This window comes from Phoxinus phoxinus, assembly GCF_949152265.1.
Source record: "Phoxinus phoxinus genome assembly, chromosome: 20".
NCBI lineage: Eukaryota > Metazoa > Chordata > Actinopteri > Cypriniformes > Leuciscidae > Phoxinus > Phoxinus phoxinus.
In genome coordinates, this window is record NC_136895.1 from 23,519,545 (window position 1) to 23,538,146 (window position 18,602).

Sequence of the window (18,602 nt, forward strand, 5' to 3'; positions counted from 1 at the left end):
TTTAACTTTTCCTGTTTTTAGGCTTGCAGGTAATGTTCTTAATGTCTGCAGTAAAGTGAAATATCTTGGTCACCTGATTACAGATCAGCTTACAGATGACAATGATATTAATCGTCAGTGCCGTATGCTGTATGTGCGGGCAAATGTTCTGGTACGCAAATTTGGTTGCTGCACTGCTGGAGTCAAGTTGACCCTATTTAAAGCATACTGTTCGCCTTTGTACACTGCACATCTGTGGCTGAACTATAAAAAAGCTAGTCTCCAGAAATTGCAAGTAGCTTTCAATGACGCTCTGAGGATGCTACTAAAAAAGCCCAGATCAACCTGTGCGAGTGAGTTGTTTGTGAGCAACAGAGTGGACACACTGCAGTCTGTCCTGCGAAAAGAGATGTTTAGGTTCATTTGTCGACTGAATGAGTCTGTAAATCAAGTTGTTGTGGTGCTGGTGAATGTTAGGTACAGTACCACACGCTGCACGTCCCAGTTTTGGGAACACTGGTATAAGTGTCTTTTTTTTAAAACGAGTCATTTGTAACTTTGTGTTGTGTATTTGTATTTGTATTTGTATTATGTGTTATTTATTACTCTTTTTGTATGGATGGACCATGAGTCTGAAATAAAGGATACTACTACTACTACTACTACTACTACACACACATTACCGCGGGATGGCGGGTGTTCATTTCATATGTGGACAATGGTAGCTTATTTATTGTATAAAGTAATGTATATGTCCCAAAAAAAACGGGTAATGTCATACTTTGAAGTAGTGCTATCATATCGTAATAATCTGTTTGGTTGTAAAATGTATTACCTGAATGAAATTAAATCGAATATCGTCCTGTGGAACAATATTCCACGGGATATATCGTCCTCAGCATACGAAGATAATAGAGATCTTCATCGCTGGCAAAAATTATGCATTTGCAGATTTGCGTTCACTTGACTGTACTGTAGGTCCACAGCCACTTCATCCAACGCTCTTGGTGTTCTTAAATCTTCCTGTTACGACTCCGAGTCGAGTGTGAATTGAAAGCGCTTCAGACGATTCAGTGCGTGCAGGAAACTGTTTTCGCGGGTCTGGTAGGCATTGCGTGTTATACGTGCTGAAGAAATATGACGTACATGACGTGAGTGGTTTTCAAGAAAATCGCAATGTTTCATCCGTCCCGCGTTTCAATCGTCCCGGCTCTCCCCTACATTTACTTCGTTACATTTACTTGAGTATTTTTTGGGGAAAATTGTACTTTTAAGAGTAGATTTAAATGTGGGTACTTTTTACTTTTACTCGAGTACATTTCTAATAAAAAAACGGTACTTTTACTTCGTTACGTTGAGCGATGTTCCTCTCGTTACTTTATTTTAATGCAATACGTGTTGTTAAATGCGTAGTTTATTCCAAGCGCGCTGTATCTTTTTTCTGGGCATGAGCGATGCTCAATTCACAAATGAATCACTCTTTTGAGTCGATTCTGTTCAAAGACTTCATCACACAAGTGGGCAGATCTGTCTAAATCGATTCGCGAACCGATTTAGACAGATCTGCCCACTTGTGTGATGAAGTCTTTGAACAGAATCGACTCAAAAGAGTGATTCATTTGTGAATTGAGCATCGCTCATGCCCAGAAAAAAGATACAGCGCGCTTGGAATAAACTACGCATTTAACAACACGTATTGCATTAAAATAAAGTAACGAGAGGAACATCGCTCAACGTAACGAAGTAAAAGTACCGTTTTTTTATTAGAAATGTACTCGAGTAAAAGTAAAAAGTACCCACATTTAAATCTACTCTTAAAAGTACAATTTTCCCCAAAAAATACTCAAGTAAATGTAACGAAGTAAATGTAGGGGAGAGCCGGGACGATTGAAACGCGGGACGGATGAAACATTGCGATTTTCTTGAAAACCACTCACGTCATGTACGTCATATTTCTTCAGCACGTATAACACGCAATGCCTACCAGACCCGCGAAAACATTTCTTCTTTACGTCATGCCGTTTTGGATTTAAAGCCGGAAAGCTGTTTTTGAGTGCAGTAAGTGAATTCTTTCGTGCGGTACTTTTTTTTGACTGACAAGTTGTATTTATTGTTTCATGTGCCATTGTAATGATAATACGGCAGGTGTATTAGTACTGTAACACACCCTTAAGTGTGCAATATCAAAGTTTTTTAGTTTAAGGGAAAAACAGGTTTAACTGTCGGGATGCGCTGTCGGGACGGATGAAACAGCGCCTCCTGCCAGTTAAACCTGGTCATAGGAAAACCGCTGTTAAGGCTATTCAACTAGTAAACACTCGATATGACTCAAGGAAGAAGTATAAGATAATTAATTGTAAACGGATTTGTCTGTCTTCGTCAAAATAGCCTATTAGAAAGATTACACAAAATGTGCATAGGCTTATCGCCTATGTTTAATGGGTGATAGAACAAAATGGTTAAAATGAGCCTTTAAATTAAAATAAATGACAAAATATGTTTGTAACAATATGTACACAAGTTACTTGAAAGGTGTTGTTCATAAAAACAAGCATTAGATGAATAGTTGCCGTTTAAACTGTTATGTTTCATCCGTCCCACCCCTGTGTTGCAACCGTCCCGCTCAGGCGGGACGATTGAAACAAAGCACAACTACCGATCAAAGTAAATTTTTACTTAAATCATTCTATATTTGTACCGAATAACACATGATACTAAGAGAACACATATGTGAGTTGTTGATCACACACACACAAAAAATCTATCTGTAACCTTATCGTAGAAAATGACGTTTATCTGAAAAGTGTTTCAACTGTCCCGCCTCTCCTACTTCGTTACTACCCACCTCTGCTCACAACCCATATGTGGACATTTTCTGTTTATCTGTGCCTTAACCAATCAGAATCACTCAATCTGACGTGATGATGTAGTTTAGTGACCTGTGTGAGAGTATTATTGCTGCTGTAATAAGTGTGTACGGCAGCGGCCTATGAACTCCTCGCTGAGTGTTGAAACTGACTTCTGCTGATCAAACTGCAAACTATTCTTCAGTAAAAAATGCTAAATTTCAGCAAATCGCAATCCATCCATCCTGTTTACTCTGACACCATATAATAGTCTTAGTTTCATCCAGTTTTAGCCAGTGGCTTTATTGTGTATTTGCACATAGATACATGTATGAACATACCAATGGAACAGAAATGACACTTTACACCTATAAGATCAGTCACAATGTAACTCCTCATGCAAATAATCTTGAAATTACACTAAGAAGAAACACCAGTTTCAGAATATTCATGATATATGAGCTTTACAAATGTGATAAAGAAAAACTATAAATGAGAAGGATTCAGATTTAAGACAAGAATAGGAATTCCAGGCAACAAACAGTAGTCCACAATAAAATGAACAATTAAAAAAAAGTACATAAAACAAAACACTGTCAACATTTCCCCCTTTTGATCTAGTAGTCAAGCACGAGGCAAAAAAAAAAAATACATTAAACATAATTTGTCAAAAACATATACATTAAAAAACAAATATTGTAGGAACACTAGACGAGTTAAAGATGTATTTTAACTATGGAAGCTTTTTCCCACCATGACGACAAGTTGCAATCACCTTTTTTATTTTTTACTCAGTGGCAGAAACTTCCATATTTAAAGGTGCACTGTGTAATTTTAGCGGCATCTAGTGGTGAGGTTGCGAATTGCGTTTTGGTTTTACCTAATGATCAAGTTGGCTGATCTATAATGCGGGACGAGCACCGCCATGTTAGTTCTCACCCCAATTCAGAGAATCGGATCCGTTATATTTACAACACGTCAATTCATCCACTTCTGAAATACATGAAAGTAAGTGTGGCCGGTGAACAATTGTATAGTTACCTAGTACACAATGTGTACCTAATATGAATAAAACAGAGGCGCTCCTTTCAGGGAAAGTCTGTTCACTCGACGGCCATATTTGCCATGCCTCCGGACAGTTATTTTGGGCATACAAGACCAAGTCCTCTCCATCTGAATGGGGGAATCCTGAAAACTCAAAAACTGCTTGCCGAACTCACAATTAAATAACATATTTCAAATCAGCAACTAAATCTGACATGAACTGTCCCATAAATGTTGTCTCTCATGCTCAAATAAAGAGTATTTTTTAGGTTAGACCTTTCAATGCGCACATGCAGTCCTTTAACTTTAGAAGGCATGACTATTTCGCCATATTGCGCGTTGCAGTTTCTCCTATTCATAAGTAATATTAGTGAAGTCTTTCTATATCTATAGTCTTTGACGTGATTCAATGCCCCGATATACTCACTGCATGTTATTTTTCGTTTAGCAAAAAGACTATTATAGTTTATATTAATCCCGTCTCTTTGCATGACACATTGACATTACAGAATAGCTCTTTCGGCATTATCCTGAACGTTGTATTAGCATTAATTTCATGCGTCATAGAACAGAAGAAAGGTCATACAAATCCCATGTTTACATTGTTATAGATTATTACAGGTTGATTCTCCTCATTATTCGTCCTGATCCTGAGTTTGATTCACTTCATCTTCACTGAAACCTGTTATAAAAACACAGAAATATTCACAGTAAAAACACCAAGTTAAAAAATGGAAATAGTAATGAATAAATAATAGTGTTGATAAAAATGATGATAATAATATTAGCTAGGCTATATGTGCCCTGCATTACCCTTCTTTTTGTCTATTAGGCTGTACCATAACGTATTACATACTGTGGAGAATATGTTGTGATTTGTAAATGTTAATTTAAATTATTCTTTGTTCTTTAGGCTTTTATTTCTGATATGATGCTAATTAATGGAGAGTGACATCAACACTGACAGATTCAATGGATATAAAAGGTAATATTGATCACTGGTTCAGGAGTCAATAACAATTTGTTAAATTAAACAATCAATGGTGTCCAATCAATAGGGTAAATTACTAAATATTAAATGGCTAAAATATACAGAAGAATTGTTATTTGATCAAAACAGCACCAGCTCTATTTGTGTAAATGGTAAGGTTGGCTGTTCTGTCTAAAGTAAAACAGCACTGTTTTTAATATGTCTGTATTAATGGTGTTTCTTTGTCAAGTTGTTTGTAATAATACTTACGTCTTTGACTTGGTTACTTATACTTCTTGCAGTAAAAAAACAGTTACAGCCCAAAGCATCAGAACAACACTGGCACCAGATATTCCTGATACAGCACCTGACCGATCTGAATCTGTAATGATAAAGACAGACATTAGTATGAATGTGTCTGATCTATAACACACACTATAAACATCAGCACTATATAACCTGAGTGTAGATCTGATACTGTAATGATAAAGACAGACATTAGTGTGAATGTGTCTGATCTATAACACACACTATAAACATCAGCACTATATAACCTGAGTGTAGATCTGATACTGTAATGATAAAGACAGACATTAGTGTGAATGTGTCTGATCTATAACACACACTATAAACATCAGCACTATATAACCTGAGTGTAGATCTGATACTGTAATGATAAAGATAGACATTAGTGTGAATGTGTCTGATCTATAACACACACTATAAACATCAGCACCATATAACCTGAGTGTAGATCTGATACTGTAATGATAAAGATAGACATTAGTGTGAATGTGTCTGATCTATAACACACACTATAAACATCAGCACTATATAACCTGAGTGTAGATCTGATACTGTAATGATAAAGACACACATTAGTGTGAATGTGTCTGATCTATAACACACACTATAAACATCAGCACTATATAACCTGAGTGTAGATCTGATACTGTAATGATAAAGACAGACATTAGTGTGAATGTGTCTGATCTATAACACACAAACATCAGCACTATATAACCTGAGTGTAGATCTGATACTGTAATGATAAAGACAGCCATTACTCTATATATACTCTACCCACTTTTTTTTTCTTCTATTTTAGAACCGTTGATGACTATCTAACAAAAATTATCAAAAGTAATACAGTAATGATAAAAAAGCAGCAGTTTTTAAGGAGAAAATACTCAGTAATGCTGTTGACCTATGCATTTGCACATGATTTGTCTTAAAGCATATTTAAACACAACATAGACATATAAACAACATTAATAGGGGACTTTAAATCCTAACTAAAGCTCTTCTGTGACAGATTTTGTTTTCGCTGATTTAATTACAACCTTTTGCTCTTCTTATACAGAACAAATACAGTATTTGAAATATGAATCTAAGGTTCTGTGTGACAAATAATGTTAATTTTAATTTAACATTTTATTTTAATTTAATTATGGAATCATGTTAATTTTCTCTATACAATGTTTCATTTCTTTCATAGATTTTCTTTTGTTGAAAGATACTTAAAGATCTGATCAACTCACCACTGACAGTAACACTGATGGTCCTCTCTAAGGTGTGTGAGCTGCTGCTCATGTTCAGATGATAAACTCCAGAGTCTTTGGTTTCAGAGTCACTGATGATGAGAGATCCAGATTGATGATGCATCTGCAGTCTGCCATTGAATTTCTCATTATCTTTGTCAATTATTAGGAATCGTTTAGTCTCTTTATTGATTTCAGCAATGAGACTATCTTCAATTTTCCACAATATCATATCATATCCCTGTATTTCAGTAACACCAGTGTGTATAATGACAGTATCTCCCTCCTTCACTGATACTGACTTCACTCCATCTGTCACAACAACAAGCACATACAGATAATATGATTAAACATCTTAATAATATATATTTTTTAATAAACAGTTTCAGGGAACATGATTTACATTAAATGTAGTTCATAACCCAGATGTAATTTTTGGATTGTTATTAAATAATAATTTGTTTACATTTTATTTTGTGATTTCAATGACTTGATGATGTTTCAATGAACTTGTGATTAATGAATAATGCTGTACAATAAAACAGCTGATGACGTTTATTTAATTGGCAGATGTAACAGGCGTAGGCCAGTCCGAGCCTTGCGTGTAAACCTCACTCCCCATGTCCTCAAGATGAAAAACATTGATCAACCTTAGTGAAATTCATTCATACGCATTACTGAAATAAGAAAAGATTTCGGTAGTTGATAAGAGGTAATTTAATTTGAAAAGGAAGCTTTGTCCTCAATTCCGTTTAATTTGACATGTCTCACAAACTCTTTTAGGCAATGGCGGTTAAGTGGGACAAATGGCGAGGTGTTACAGAGGCACAAACGAATATAACCCCAACCAGAGCAGAGCTGACCACATTACTTAATTCATTATTGTTTCGCAGAGGTTCAGGTGTTTTTTTCCTGCACATAAGATAATGAAGATCACCATGAAGTTATTACATTTATTTCATATTAGTGTTTGACAGGCTACATTGAAGAATTTCATGCATGTAGCCATGGAAAGAGCTGTTCAAAGCAGAAACTTGAACGATTTACAATACCATAGTCGTCTTGAGGAGCACGTCCATTCCCAGATAGCAAATAACATCTGGCCCAGTTGTGGCCCACATCTCCCACATTCTTCTGGCCCACATACAGTACATCATGGAATTACGGCGATGACTCAGCCCGATCGCTGACAATAGCATACATATCCGGGTCTCATCTGGGCCAACTATGGCACATATGGCTTATTGCAGCAGCAAAGGTCACATGGGCCACACACAGCAAGCCACAACTCACACTAAAACAGGCTTGATGTGAGTGGGCCAGATACGACCCATATGACCTTTGCAGCTGCCAGAACTGAGCCATATGTGCCATAGTTGGCCCAGATGAGGCCCGGATGTGTATGCTATCTGGATTTTTAATCTTATGTGCAGGGAAAAACACCTGAACTTCTGCAGAGCAGTAATGAATTAAGTAATGTGGTCAGCGCCGCTCTTGTGAGATTAACTTGAGGTACGGCGTCCGTTCGGTGTCACTTGCCAACATGTCCTCCCTGCGAGTCGGTTGCGCGGTTTGGTCCATTGAGTTCTGACAGCGACGTTTGTGAGACATGCCAAATTAAACAGAAAAGTGGACCAAGCTTCCTTTTCAAGTGAACTGACCTCTTATCAACTACCGAAATCTTCTCTCATTTCAGTAATGCGTATGAAGGAATTTCACTAAGGTTGATCAATGCTTTTCGTTTCACTAGTGTTTGTATAAGCCTTTTAATAATTATGGACTATACAGCCCCTCATACTGAAGTCTTTAGCCTCCTTGATAGTACTACCCCCCCCCCCCCCCCCTTATATAAATTATATATATATTTTTTAAATACTGTACATGCCCAATCATGACACTAAAGTTTTGACTTCATGACTATCTTTCTGTACACCAGTAGTGATGATAAATGACCTTATGACCTTAAGGCTTAAGAGTTAATATGAGCATCTAACTGTTGAGTCATTAGAGAGTCAAGAATTTAACAGAACAGCTACTCACCAACAGTCATATAGAAAATTCTGCGTAAGATCATTCTGCTGGTGTTGATCTCCACTTTATAAACCCCAGACTGATTGATGCGGATATTTTTGATGTTGAGGTCTCTGGTTTGATCATTCAGATCAATGTTTTCCCATCTCGCGTCAACAGGGCTGTTTAATCCATTAACTTGCGCAAGACCATCACTGGTTCTGATGTTTATAAATTAGCATTTACTGAATGATTTTACTATCACAATTTTCATTAAAATTGACAAACAATACGTAATTTTAAAGTTTAAAGGCTTGAGCATCGATATTTACGATCATAATGTCACAGCGACAACATCATTTTAATTCTTATAGAGAGATACACGTAACTTTAAATTGGGGAGTTTTTAATTATTTTTGTCCATTGAAGATGACAGATCCATTAAATCATACAAAACAGGGGTGGTTTTATTGCCAATAATCCAGAGCATAAAATCAGTTCAGAGTTTTAGTCCAGAAAGTGCTAATTTAAGAGAAATATCGTTTAAATCAGCTTTGTTTACGTAACATATATTCACAGAGAATAATAATTATTGCCGATTCGTCAATAAATGATGTACTCTATGAGGTATTTCAGTAGTACAACTTTACATCATCTTGCTCGCTAGAATCTCATGTACAGAGTAACCCCTCCCCCAGTGTTCTTTGTGAAGTGCTGTTTGGTCAGTGATTCAAAATGTTCTAACAGCGCCACCGACTCATGTGTCGTCCAAATATGCCCGAACTATAATATTCACTGCACACAGTCAGCCAGTGTAATGATAATACAGTTCTGAATGATGGAAAATGCAGCCAACATACAGATAATTACAGAGCAGATATTTCTGGTGGGAGGGGGAGGGGGAGGGGAGGGGTTCTGGTTCAGTCAGTCTTGTGTGTAGGTTTCAAACATAAAAGTTTGTAGTTAGGTATTTTATGTTTTTGTATTCCTAGAGAAAGTGCATTGTGTAATTTATGCATCACTGGCATTGAAATGGAATTCCAAAAATAATGATAATCACTAAATATTCAAATTCCCGAAGCCTGTCTGCCTCTGTCTAACCCCCTGGTTTTTTACCAAACTTACTTCATTGGTTTAGCCAGTGTTGCTATGTCAGTCTGCTCTGGATGCTCAAAAAAACAGTTCAATGTTTGATAGCACCACACAATCACGGTGTTAAACTTTTCTGGGAATCAACCTACAAATGATTTATTGCTGACTCGAACACTGAAAACACGTCACCTTAACACACTTTAAAATGTTAAAATCAACATGAAACGGATTTCAAAACCCATTTTGCATCTATAATGTAATGTGTTACCAAGAAAAACAGGATATTCAATTAAAAAAAATAATAATCAGGATTTGATTTTATATATTAGAATTGATTGGATGTTGATAAGTGTGTTATATACCAGATTGGAGCCGGAATTAATGCGAGTTTGCATTCTAAGTGTAATATGAAAAGTAGCTGAGAAAGCTACACAATAATAGAGAGAAGTGTGCTGTACTAGCGCTATGCTACATGCCTGAAGAGTGGATGACAAAAACAGTTTGAAATCACAGATTTTAATATTTACATCAGACTTTGAAATTTAACCGAGAATAAAGAGCAGAATTAAATGTCAGACATCTAGTCATGTTCGTCACTTGTGATGAAACATTGTGCTTTTGCAGCTTAACTGTTTAGACAAAGCAAAACTGATTTTATGTTCATAAACTGCAGCTTTACCAATTGCGCTCAATTATAAATAGTGTTATGTTGTGGTTCACCTTCTATTAATTGCTAATCGTTCTTTTCGGTTCATCCAAATGTCCTTTTTTTATTTGTATTTTTTAAATGTGCTTTCACCAAGAAAAAAATACTACAGGAACCTAATTTTTAGTTTCTTCAGCTTCAGATTTCAATTCTAACTTGTTCAGACTTTGACTATTACTTTCCAAATTGTTCTGGCACAGTTTTATATGTTTATTCCTAAATATATTTTATGCAAATTAGATAATAATTGCTTTTTCAAAATATCTAATCTTCTCCAACCATTTTTTCCTAGTAATATAATTAATTATGACACCTGAACATCAAACTCACAACTCTCATCTTTCTAAAGAGACCAGAATGAATCATGTAGTCCAGAGGGTTCATGAACTGTGACAGTTTTAGTGTGTGTATGTCAGGTTTGGGTTTAAGCTCAACTAGCGGGGCGACTGTTAAAAGGTTAAGACTTGATCTCCAAACTTCCACAGTATCTGATCATCTCTCAGTATTGGAGTAACACCAGTGTGTAGAGTGACAGTATCTCCCTCAGACGCTGATACTGACTTTACTCCATCTGCATCAACAAAAAACACATCTGGAGAACAAACGGAAATGGTTTAATCTTATGCTGCAATTAATAAATTTTTAAATGTACATGTAGGGCCTACTATGGGGCAAAAATGCATGGGACCCTGAATATTTGTGACTCGAAATTTAAGTTAAATGTGAAAATAAGAGAAAGATTTTAAACAAAGAAATAAAATATGATTTAACATAATCGAACAAGAAATATTTCAGATAGTGTACTATTTTGTGAGTAATAAAATGTAATAAGTGACACTCATCATGTGATCAAGAGATTCCCAATTTTTTTGTCAGCTGAAGGCATTGGACCGAAAGTATTTTCTTGAAGTCCCCCCGGGAATTTAATATTTCAATAAATTAACGATCCATTTGCATGTAAATGGTTCTCTAATGTCAGTTAATGATCACATGGCGTGCAGGTAAACAAAAAAAAAATTTCATTTGTTTTAGTTTAAGTGTTTTTGTTCTTAATTTAACATTATTATGATTTTATATGTTTCATCAACTCACAAACCCCCTGCAGTTCCCTCACAAACCACTAGGTGTCCGTGACCTTCAAGGGATAGTCCACCCAAAAATGTAAATTCTGTCATTAATTACTCACTCTCGTGACCTTCCAAACACACAAGCCCTTCGTTCATCTTCGTTTATTCAAAAATTATTCATTATTCAACAATCTCTTCTCGTCATTCTCCAACACTGTTGAAGTAATCACAATGCAGCGCTTCTGGGTTCTACGTCAAAACGCTGCCTCACCATTGGCCGAGGCTGGTCACGTGAGCACCACGGCACATGCGTGTGATGCTGACCCAGGGGTCGGCCAATAGTGAGGCAGCGTTTTGACGTAGAACCCAGAAGCGCGGCATTGTGATTACTTAGGTCAACAGGGTAGGAGAATAACATGGAAGAGAAGAGATTGTTGAATAAAGTCGTTAGTTTTGTTTTGCGCACAAAAAGTTTTTCGTCCCTTCATAACATTAAGGTTGATCCACTGTAATCACGTAGTTTAACAATGTCTTTACTACCTTTCTTGACCTTGAAAGATGCAATGACATTGCAGTCTATGAGGGGTCAGAAAGCTCTCGGATTTCATAAAAAATATCTTCATTTGTGTTGCGAAGATGAACGAAGGTGTTACGGGTTGGAAGGACATTGGTAAACCCTGATGGAGACGGTCAGATGTTCTTTCATCCATTGGAAGATCTCAAATCATGCTGGAGAACAAGATCATCAGGGTTTTGTGTCACTTTTAAGATTGACACTGAATCTTTAAGACCTGTTTCTAGCTACTCTTGTGATAAAAACAAATTAAAATATGGGTATCAGAAAATAAAGGAGCCAAAAAAATCATTTCAGCCACAAAAAAAAAAAAAAATTGTAACGCAACATGACATAGGACTTCATTTGTGATAACAGGATTTATTTCCTCATGGCTTAAAGAATACAAAATATAAAACAACAAATGCAAAGCGGAGAACATATATACTTATAAAAAAAAATTGACTGAAACCTTTTAGTTGCAATTACAATGATGCTAATGAAATATTTAAATAACATTACAGGAATTAAATTAAATGATTGAACTTCCTTATAGTAATCACTAAAAACATTAAAATAATACATTTTCTCAAAATAGCATGCTTTTACCAGTGTAAACGGTTTCAAAAATATAGTCGGAGTACAAATGTAAAACAAAAAAAATCCCAGTTTTCCACGTGCTCACTAGATCTATATTTTGTTTATATGAAGTACCCGCTTGCTTTTAGATCCTCGCATCGCTTCTCTATTGCCTTTAATTGAGTAAATATTTACTCTTAGTATCTTTTTTGAATTTCTAAAAACATACTGTTTGCTGGATCAATTATATTAAACATTAAGAAATCTCTTTAATCTTATTTGAATATGAATCAGGCATGTGCTAAATTAAAAAAATATATTATTAGTAGTTATGATTATTAATAATGATTATTATTATGATCAGTATTATTTTTATTATTTGATAGAACCACAATAATTACAATACTAACATTTACGTTTGTAAATGCATGCATGCATGTATACATTTAAGAAATATTTATATTATATATAAATATATATTAATATTTCTTAAATATATACATGCATGTGTGTATTCATATATACAAAATAAGTATACACAGTACACACACATATTATGTAAACACAAACACTAATTTTATATATTTTTCATAATTTTTATTTATTAAATAATTAAAATAATTTGTAAATTTTACAATTAGTAAAAACAATTTTTACAACAGTTATTTTGGATCCGATTAATCGTGATTAATCGTTTCCTAGCACTACTTAATTTCTGCATTTAAACGTTAAACCATTTAGCTTTTATTTTGGCGGAAAACCACAGTGCTTATTTTTGTAGACAACATATTTATAAAAAAAATAAAAAATAAATATGAATTTGGGAGATGGTTGGCGCATGTTGCATTTCCAAATGCAAGTTATAAGCGACTCAAGCTCTGCAGAGTAGCATTTCCGGTGAATTAAAACTGTTTATATTACATCAGAACCATTGCGATTTGATGATCGCACTAAATATCACACTCAAAATCAAGCAATCAAAATTAATTCAAAAAAAGTTTGAAAAGGGCAACTGTCGAGTCATATCGTTTCAACTGTGATTTTTACTCGCATTTGGTGCTTTGAAATCCTGCCAGAAGCAATCCATGCATTAAATAATAAATATTAGAAAACGTAACATTTTGCAGTTTATTTTGTAATCGTTTAAGGCTATTTCGCGATTTCAATCATCATAAGTGATTATGAACTTAAGGAACTTAACAGTTATTCATAAAGGATTATTGTGTATCATTGTGATTATTTCAACACATCTTCACAGACAGGTAATCCACATTATGATCACACCGAGTTACTCACCGCGGACAGTGACACTGAATCTGTTTTTGTTCTCATTCATGCTGTCCTTGATCTTTAGTTCATAAACTCCAGAGTCTGTGGTTCTGATGTTTGTGATGGTCAGAGACCCGGTCTTCTCGTCCAGCTTCAGTCGGTCTCTGAATCTCTCTTCATTATTCCCAGGTACTGAGATCTTATTGGCTTCTCTATCAATCTGTGCTATGATATTGCTTTCACCTTCAATCTTCCACTGCAGCTCATCTCCATTTTCAGTAAAATCTGAGTTTAGAGTGAGAGAATCTCCCACCATCACTGACACTGACACTTCATCAACACCAAACACACCTGAGGAACAAACAGAAACAGTTTCTAAACAGAGATTATGCTTGTAATGTCAATATTTCCATATACATGCACTTCCAAAACATATTTAACTGTGACATGCTCATTCCATTTACTATAAACAATATAGGCCTACAGGTTGGGAAATAAAGATTCAGGCAATTCGATTTCCTGACATGATTCCTGACACTATTTTAAAGTAAAGCTAATGCTACTGTGAAGCACAGATCTGTTGCCTTTGTGTGTGTGTTTATAAACCTGTCATGACTTGTAAAAGTAAGTTCCTGTATCAGGAAGATCACATGCAAACAGAAGCATGCATGCACAAATAAATAAACCTTAGTTTAAACATATAATTATTTTATTGTAAATTTAAATTTCAGGGTCCTTAAGTCCTACTTTTTAGGTTTTTTTTGTAAGGAACTTAAATACCTGGACTGGACACACCTAACATCCAGCAACTCCAAAGCCCTTAAAACGTCATTTATATGGTAATTCTCAATACTAGCCTATCCCCGGCAATGGTTTTGTTCGTGCAATCATACAATAAAAAATAATAATAATTAACTGCAATCTTTAAAGTGAAACGAGGTGTGGTGGGGTGGCATAATTATTCTGAAGAAATAGAAACTTATCACCACAACGAAACAAGCCAAACCCACACACACCTGCTACAGGAGCAGGTTGAAACAGAAATACAAATTCTCTGTAATTTCGCGAGTTTGATACCACGTGTTTTCTATTTCCGGTTTAGACCTAGTTCCACTGAAAGTTGTAATGCAATAAACATTATCGCATCATCCTTAAATTAAATTAAGAAGAAAGAAACGTTAAAATGCTATGATATTGATAGGATATCCAGTTCACCAACATCCGGTGCGTTAATGTGCTTTATTTGTGTCTTAGCTGTTCTCTCGCGCCATGGCTGACAACATTACCTCACAAAACCTGAATAGACCAAAACAGCGAATGGTTTTTCTGATTTTTTTCTGTTCTATTCCACTATAAGCAACAACACTTCAGCAACACTGTTTGTGTTGTCGGTTTTCACGTAAAATAAGAATATTGCAGGCCGTCAGCACCCTCTAGCTTTCATTATCAAACACACATGAAACACACGCTAACTTACTAAAATTACACTTCTAATGATGATGACATCCTGTCATTATTCACAGTGTTATTTATCACAACGTCTATTTGTATAAAGGTAGCCTAATAATTGTTAAGAATGGTAAGAAATACTGGTTCAGAATTTCACACAAAAAAATCAGTTAACAGCATGCGCCTTTTGAAAACTGAAAGTGTCGAATAAACGTGACTCACCGTGGACAAGTAATACAAGCCCAAAAAGGAGAGAAAGGTTCCTCATATTGATGTCACTTCTTACCGCATCCAAATTGAATGACAGCAGTGATCCAGGATAGCCAACTGATGATGATGATGATGATGAGGGCTCTAATCAAACAGATCTAGTCACGTGATTTCTGCGAAGGTGCTGGCGGATGTGTTACGTCATACCAGTGTTCCAAAGTGAACCATAGAGTTAATAAAAAGGTTGAACATTTTCACACACAGAGAGAGAGACATGATATTTTATTCTGGATATTTCTAATCTTCTGATTAATCTTGTCAGTATCATATAGCCTAATAACTGGACCTGTCAACAGAATCGAGACAAGTGCTGCTGTTTTAATCAGTACAGATTCAGCAGGCCTACAAGTTCTTTATATAGAAAAAGTTTAAACGTTTAAAACTCAACCACCTGTCGCGATCTGCATATTAGCACATATTACCCATGAGCATTCAATCGCCATAAAACTAAATTAACAGTCTGATCCTGTTTTGGTCATAATTTACTTTGTGAAAAAAATAAAATAAAATAAAAAATAGGCTACAACTAGCTATTTATGCATTTTGATAGGAAAACAGTTAAAATGTTTGAAATAAACAAATGTTCAAATAAACAGTTCTGTTACGTCATCGTGAGGGCAACTTCAATCTGTTACCTATGAATCGGACATTTTCATTTCAGGACACTAGGAGGCGAAGATGTGCAACATATAGCCTAAATACTAAATGTAGTGTCATGTTTTGAAATTGTGGCTAAATATCAGAAGTTGTCGCAAGTCAAGCTTTACTTGTAATCACATATCTATAGCCTACATCAAACAAAATGCAAAATGTGATGACAGCAGGGAATGAATAAACACCCTGAACTTTTATATCTCTCCAAATGCACATTTACTTTAAATTGTGCACAGAAAAGCGCTTTAAATACACAATAACATTGAGTGAAAGTTTATGTGTGCTGAGACAGAAACTGTCCACAGGATGTGGTCTACTGAAACTTTTCGCCTGCTGCAAAAGACTTAATAATAAGAGATTATGAGGATGATAATGATGATTATTATTATTATTGAAACATCATGTTAAACAAGTTGAAAAACAATTCAAATAGCTTATATGTCATTGGTCTAGGAACTGAAATTAACAAAAATACATAATTGCTGTAAAATGAGAAGTGAGATAAAAACACAAACACAGAATTACTGTGTACAAAATAATATGACTTGAATCAAGTCAGTTCTTCATTGCACGCTATTCAGTGTTTTTAGTGAGGTTTGGAAAAGGTGGAGAGGGTTTTTAATGCTGTTGTTCCCTAGACAACATAATATGAGAACATTGAGGGTCAGTTTGTGTCTGCCGAGACAGTGACAGTCACAGGATGTGGTCTACTGGAAACTCAAAGTCACACAAAAAAATATATGAAATGAGAAGTGAAAATAACAACATAATCAAAGAATTAATGTGTAAACTTATTTCTTCAATGTACTCTATTCAGTGTATTTCATGAGTTTTGTAAAAGAGGGAGAGGTTTGGTTAATGCTGTTGTTCTCTATAGACACGGTCTGTAACCGCAGAGAAGAGAAGATGCTGAAATGCAAGAACTGAGACGAACTCAGAACTGATCAGATCAGTGAACAGATTTCTATTTAAGATTATTTGCATTCCATGGCTACTGAATCGTTATCTAAAAACAACTCTAAACATGAGTTTGATCTGATTGGCTAGCCTATTAGAATTAAAAGCGAACAAAAAGTGTGTAACAAGAATCAAAAAAAAAAAAAAAAAAAAGGACAATAACACAGAAACAATCACAAATAAAATGTGTTAATTATTCCTGGATTGTCTGAGCGTTAGTGTGTGTGAAGGTAATTATGACTTTTCTGTGGAATAAAAACCGTCAAATAAACTTGTTTTTTCTCTTGCAAGTTAAAACACGTTTCCACTGAGTACTTAAGACACTCTCAAGCTCAGTTTCTGAGTTAAAGCGAAACCTGCTGCGGTCTGAGTTTATTTCAGGGTAGTTTAGTGGAAAACTGACCCAAATGAATGTGGTTTCTGTTGACAAATGTCTTGCTCCTGTTTACTATTGCATGTGTGTGTGCGGTTGACTGGTGGGTAAATCGACAAAGACATTATTTTCCTTTAAGATTTTCACACACATTTGTTGAAAGTAGACTAAACCAAGCAAGTGCTGCAACGGAAAGATGACATACAGCCCCTCTACGAGTATTAGAGCTGTGTGTCTGAAGTCAAGGGTCTCAAACACAATAGTTCATGCATTTTCATGACGTCTAGACTAGATTGATGCTCGATAAACAAGCTACAATTAGTCCAAAATGCAGCTAGAGTTCTATCTACTCTATTCTAGCTAGAGAAAATATGATCATATAACACCAGTTTTATCATCTCTTCACTGGTTAAGTTCTGTATCAATTAGAAAACATGCTACTGACCTATAAGGCCCTAAATGGTTTAACTAAAGAGTAGAGTTACCCAAAAATAGAGTTACGGCACGCACAGAGATGAGAAGGGGATGTATGGACTTATCTAACTCCTAAGCTGAAGAAAGAAATTCATACAGGTTTGAAACAACTGGACGATGAGTAAATGATGACAGAATTTTCATTTTTAGCTGAACCTTTCCTTTAAAGGAACACGCCGACTTTTTGGGACTTTAGCTTATTCACCGTATCCCCCAGAGTTAGATAAGTCCATACATCCCCTTTTCATCTCCGTGCGTCCTGTAACTCTGTCTGACGCACCCAAGGGGGTAATCCATCCGCCGGAAACTGAAGCTTCCCCAGGAGCCGCCATTGTAGCAGAACTTCACCTGCTGTTAGCATCCCATAGACTCTCATTCATTTTGGCGTCACTTTGACAGCGAATAACTTTACATCTGAGGCGTCCAAAGACTCCATTTGTCCATTATTTATTTCTAAAGAAACACGACAATGTATAAAAGGCTCCATTACCTTGTATCTTACGTTATGGCCCCGTAGAAGCCGTTTTTGTAAAAATAGGCTAACGATTGCGTCATAACCCACGCGACTCTCTGTCGCACTGTAGAGAAATTACCGTATAAACCGGCGGAGAAGCTGGCGATCGGGGGGACGTGGAGTCATAAAGTCCGATAAAGTGAAGGGAGAAGCCCATAGAGAGTCATAAAGTTGCTCCTGCTGCTAGTTCATAGACAGCTAATGCTCACGCTCTCCGTCTATGCGAGATTCGGAAGGGAATGATTCAGATTTTTC

General features: G+C 35.7%; 1 protein-coding gene across 2 annotated transcripts in view; it reads right to left on the bottom strand.

The window, feature by feature from the left end:
- Window positions 1–15,490, bottom strand: part of LOC306988956 (uncharacterized protein) — a 170,650-nt gene extending 155,160 nt beyond the window's left edge. The window contains exons 1-5 of one of the 2 annotated variants that reach the window (XM_079594201.1): window positions 15,328–15,490; window positions 13,684–14,007; window positions 10,646–10,780; window positions 8,421–8,576; window positions 6,381–6,692 (exon numbers count right to left, since the gene is read on the bottom strand). In XM_079594201.1, the coding sequence (XP_079450327.1) occupies window positions 6,381–6,692; window positions 8,421–8,576; window positions 10,646–10,780; window positions 13,684–14,007; window positions 15,328–15,373 (973 nt within the window). In that variant the 5' untranslated portion in view covers window positions 15,374–15,490. The remainder of the gene's footprint in view (window positions 1–6,380; window positions 6,693–8,420; window positions 8,577–10,645; window positions 10,781–13,683; window positions 14,008–15,327) is intronic. The other variant, XM_079594202.1, reaches the window with a different exon arrangement.
- Between the last annotated feature and the right edge of the window lie 3,112 nt (window positions 15,491–18,602).